This window comes from Sinocyclocheilus rhinocerous, unplaced genomic scaffold (genome assembly GCF_001515625.1).
Source record: "Sinocyclocheilus rhinocerous isolate Xijiao unplaced genomic scaffold, SAMN03320098_v1.1 scaffold2145, whole genome shotgun sequence".
Taxonomy (NCBI): Eukaryota; Metazoa; Chordata; class Actinopteri; order Cypriniformes; family Cyprinidae; genus Sinocyclocheilus; species Sinocyclocheilus rhinocerous.
The window spans coordinates 702,070-707,210 of NW_015670983.1; the positions used below are offsets into that span (position 1 = coordinate 702,070).

A 5,141-nucleotide genomic window follows, 5' to 3' on the forward strand; every position below is an offset into this window, starting at 1 on the left:
CACACACACACACACACACTCACTCACTCACTCACTCACTCACTCACACACACACACACACACACACACACAAAGTATAAAATTATTTATAATGTATAATGTATTAAATATTACCTGCATAATTATATATATATTAATTTATTTTGAAATGATTTATTATGTATATTACTTATTATTCATGATATATTTAAACAGAAATATATATAAAAACACACATATATAAAAATGAAAAATCATAATTAGTATTTTTTACACACACACAATTATTTATAATGTATTAAATATCATCTGCATAATTAAATAAAATAAATTATAAACTATTTAATTATTATAAATCATATCATTATCACAACTAATGATATTTCAATCAAATTAATAATCTATATAAACATATAGAGTTTCAGAAGTTCCATTATATCATACACTGTGAAGATAGAGGTTAAATAAATTAATGGTTAACAAAGTAGGTTTTTATGAGATTGTGCCAGATTTAAAGCAATGCCCCAGATCTTTGTGCCAAAGTTTATTTGGGGTTCAGGGTCCAAAGTCTGCCGTCCTTTGCCAAATTAAATAGCTCACTACATTACTGGCAGCACATGATCACAGAAAACAGTAAAACACAGATGTGCTCAAACTGGGTCAGAGGTCAGAGGTCAGCGGCCTAAAGGACAAACCCAGTCAGATCCGTATAGTTTGTGATGAGAGAAGAGCCTCGTGTAAGTGCAAATCTGCCAAATCCTGCTTTTCCTCCACAGATCAGATTTGTGATGAAGAGCTACTCGTTTATCCGTGAAACTACACCGGCCGTTCTCAAAAACACACCGCAGAAGGGTAACGCTCTTCAGCACTCCATGCATCTTCATACACAATGCATGCATTTTAATCGAAGATGCATGCTGATTCTTTCTATATTCACATGCCGGATTCAGGGAAGGTTAATGCTGTAACCCTAATCTCTTTCTCACAGGCGAACCTCTGCGATATCCATCTCTCTCCAGCTATCTGTACTTTCTGTTCTGTCCGACTCTGATCTATCGGGAGGTTTATCCGCGGTAAACAGCTCTTGTTGTGACACACGACTGTATTACAGACTAACAATCAATATCCTCACTGTTTGTTGTTCTCTTTCAGAAACCCGTACATCAGGTGGAACTACGTTGGCATGAACTTTCTGAAGGTGAAGTCACTCACGCAAACACATATCTGGGTCATATTTCACCCAAAAAATAAAACTAAGAAATTGTATTTCGTATTTTATTTTGCATAAAGAAACGAAAAAGACATGCTTTGCATTGTAACATTATTTTCATGATAATTACACGCATTCCCTTATTAGTTTTATACAGTAATGAAAATAAACTTTTTTAGAATTTAATTACACTACCATGTACAATTATACGTCACAATTTTAAATAATATTTAACATCAATTAAAGCTTTCACCACACTCTCTTGTGTTTGACGTATGTGTGAAGACCTTAGTATCTATTACAAAATTAAAAGTATGTCTATGCATATTACCTTATACATGGATTACGTAATCAGATTCTAAAAATTAATTACTTGTAATTCGATTATATATTACTCGTAATCAGACTACAGTTACTTTTTATTGATTACATGATCACATATTATTTACACAATAGCAAGAAATTATTAATAATTTATAAATTCTCTCTAATTCTCCTTTTTTCATCTTTTAAATGTTCCTTTCTAAAATATTCTACCGCTTATATACACACAAAGACCAGTCATTAGTCAGATTGTTATAGTTACGCAGAAAATTGAGACGCCACACAGCATTTGACAAAATACAACAAATAAAACAGTATTAAACAAATATTGAATATACAAAGCTTTATGTTTTAATTAATTAGTTTTATGATTTAACCCCTTAACTGTCACCCCCCATTTTTTAAAATAGGCATTAAAGTGCACTATCCAAACTTAAACCCCAAAATTGGTATAAAATTAAAGCCTTATGTCTAAATAAGTTATGTTCCAAATTTGAATTCGATATGAAAAAAATGGAGGTTCCTATGAGATTTTATTTAGGGCGTCATACCACAAACAGCCACCGGGTGCCATCCAAACATTTTCTGTCACAAATGTCTAGATTTCTCTGTCAGTATTTATTATATCTCACCAAATATGGAATCCTGAGACTCAGACCTTTCCAATGATATGTTTTTTGTCGAGATTATAAAAAGGTTTGATTTGCGTAATGCATTTTGTAATATGACACTTGACACCGCCCACTAAAGGGGAGGAGACCGCCAACAGATTTTAAAGTACCATTTCCATGGTAACGCAATGTCCGATTTCAAAATGGTTTTCTCAGCATGAATCTTGGGCTTCTAACCTTTCAAATGATATATAATGTTATGATGATTACTAAAATATTTGATAGAGAAAAAGGACAACAAAAAAAACAGCGCCAAGCGTCCCCAAAGGTGGGACGGTGACAGTTAAGGGGTTAATTCACTATTAATTGTGCACTTCATGTTGTTGATCACAACAAATGCAATATATTTTCTTCCTCTTTGTATTTTCATATCAATATGGTACAAGATTATCCTATTTAAATCAATGTGATAAACGAGTCAGATCAAAAGTAATCTAAAAGTAGTCCGATTACATACCTAAAATGTGTAATGGATTACATTACTACCTACGCATTTTTGTCACGTAATCTGTAATTAGTAACTAATCTACCCAGCTCTGTTCATACACAATTATCAGGTGTTTGGTTGTCTAATCGTACAGTAATACTCTCAGATTGTGTATAAGATCATCAAATGAGCAGCGAACTGATGATCCGTGATTTTATTCCCATATGAATTGAATCGATTTCTTAAGAAAGGAGTTGAAGAACGGATTGAAAATTCTAAGGGAAGAGTGTTTGTCATGAAAGTTATGTCACAATACATAATATGTTTTTTGAGATTCCCCCAGCCTTAAATGCATGGTTCTTGTGTTCCTCCCAGATCTTGGCCAGTCTGTTCTATCTGTACTTCATCTTGGTGCGATTGTGCATCCCTGTGTTCACGAACAAGAGCAACCAGCCCTTCAGTACACGGACATTCATCCTGGCGCTCTTCCACGCCGCGTTTCCAGGTACCACACACACTTACACTCATAATATACACACTTACTTATGTCTTGCATTGCGTGTCTCTGCTCAAAGCCAACATGAAATAGTTTCTGCACTTCCTGTGAACTCATCAGTACAAACTATTCATAAACTTTCATCAATAAGCAATAACTCCCCTCTGAAATGACTTTGAATTTCTCCGGCAGTCTGTGTGATTTGAGACCGTTTACTGTCATGTTCAGGGATGCTCATGTTAATGCTGGGTTTCTATGCATTTCTGCACTGCTGGCTCAACGCTTTTGCTGAGATGCTGCGTTTCGCTGACCGCATGTTTTACAGAGTAAGTGGAAATCTCATTAGTTTAAAGCAATAATAGTTCAGGCAAAAATGAAAATGTGCTGTAAATGTGCTCGCCCCTCAGGCCAAACGAGATGTAGATGAGTTTGTTTCTTCATCAAATTTGGAGAAATGTAGCATTGCATCACTTGCTCACCAATGGATGTGAATGGGTGCCGTCAGAATCTGACGGCACCCATTCACTGCAGAGCATCCTTTGCTGAGACACTGATGCAGTGCTACATTTCTCCAAATCTGATGAAGAAACATACTCATCCTAATCTCGGATGAACTGAGTTTTTTTTTGCCTGAAATATTCCTATGGTTTGTGCACCGATATATAAAACAACCAGAAACATTTTAACAATATATAATACTCCGTACATTAAATTTATGTCACATTGTTTTAAAAGGACTGGTGGAACTCGACGTCCTTCGCTAATTACTATCGCACTTGGAACATCGTCGTACACGACTGGCTTTATTACTACGGCTACAGAGACTTCCTCTGGGTGAGGACTGATGCTCCTGATCCTCATGTTTGAAATGCATATCATGTTTTAATAATTCTGACATGAAAACCTCTCGATCCCTCAGCTGACGGGTCATAAGCTCCGATCGGTCGCCACGCTGTCTGTTTTTGCTGTTTCTGCATTAGTTCATGAATACGCCTTCACCTTAGGCTTCGGATTCTTCTACCCGGTGATGTTCTGCACGTTCGCGGGCATCGGTGGTAAGAAAGCGAGATTATCCTAGTGTGAAACATACAAAATATAATTATGAACATTGCATTAACAGTGAATGTGATTCAAAAAGAATTAAAACAAGTCATGCACAGTTTGATTTATAGAGCCAATTTTATAAAAAGTGAACTTTGTTCCACCTAGTGAACTCCATCTCTGTCTACAGTTTTTAGTAAAGTTTGTAACGAAAATAATGTTATAAACGTGCATTTTATCAACTTTTGTTAATGCAATAACTAACAAATAAAAATAATGCAAATGTAATAATTTTAATATTTACTTTAATAAATTTATTATTATTATTTAATAAAATTATTATAATTAGAAGTGTTTTTTCATTAGTAGTTCTTGTTAATGTAGTTAACTAATATTTACAAATTAAACCTTATTGTAAAGTCTTACCAACTATTTTAATTTATTTATTTTTTAATTGTATTTTATTTTTTTATTTTGCTGAACTCATTGCAGTGCACTCTAGGATTTCCTTTCTGTCTTTCTGTCTTAATAAATAAATAAATAAAAATAAATTGGGCCAAAATCTTAAAGCAGTAAGGCTTGTATTTATTTATTTATAATAAATAATTTAATAACATAAATTATCTTAATAAATAAATAAATAGGGCTAAAATCTTAAAGCAGTAAGGCATGCATTTATTTATAATAAATAATTTAATAACAAATTATAGATTTATAATTTTTTATTGTTTTTTTTTTCTGAACTCATTGCATTCTAGGATTTCCTTTCTTTCTTTCTTAATAAATAAATAAATTGGGCCAAAATCTTAAAGCAGTGATGCATGTATTTATTTATAATAAATAATTCTATACCAAATTATAGATTTATTATTTTTTATTGTATTTTATTAATTTATTGCTGAACTCATTGCAGTGCATTCTAGGATTTCCTTTCTTTCTTAATAAATAAATAAATAAATAAATCTTATTAATAATAATACATTTTTTATGGTT

The 5,141-nt window shown here is 32.9% G+C and overlaps 1 protein-coding gene across 4 annotated transcripts in view; it reads left to right on the top strand.

The window, feature by feature from the left end:
• Positions 1-5,141, top strand: part of soat2 (sterol O-acyltransferase 2) — a 17,607-nt gene that overhangs the window by 5,982 nt on the left and 6,484 nt on the right. For 3 of the 4 annotated variants that reach the window (XM_016546613.1, XM_016546612.1, XM_016546615.1), the window contains 7 exons: positions 756-831; positions 968-1,052; positions 1,132-1,177; positions 2,987-3,116; positions 3,336-3,433; positions 3,843-3,941; positions 4,027-4,162. In XM_016546613.1, the coding sequence (XP_016402099.1) occupies positions 756-831; positions 968-1,052; positions 1,132-1,177; positions 2,987-3,116; positions 3,336-3,433; positions 3,843-3,941; positions 4,027-4,162 (670 nt within the window). The remainder of the gene's footprint in view (positions 1-755; positions 832-967; positions 1,053-1,131; positions 1,178-2,986; positions 3,117-3,335; positions 3,434-3,842; positions 3,942-4,026; positions 4,163-5,141) is intronic. The other variant, XM_016546614.1, reaches the window with a different exon arrangement.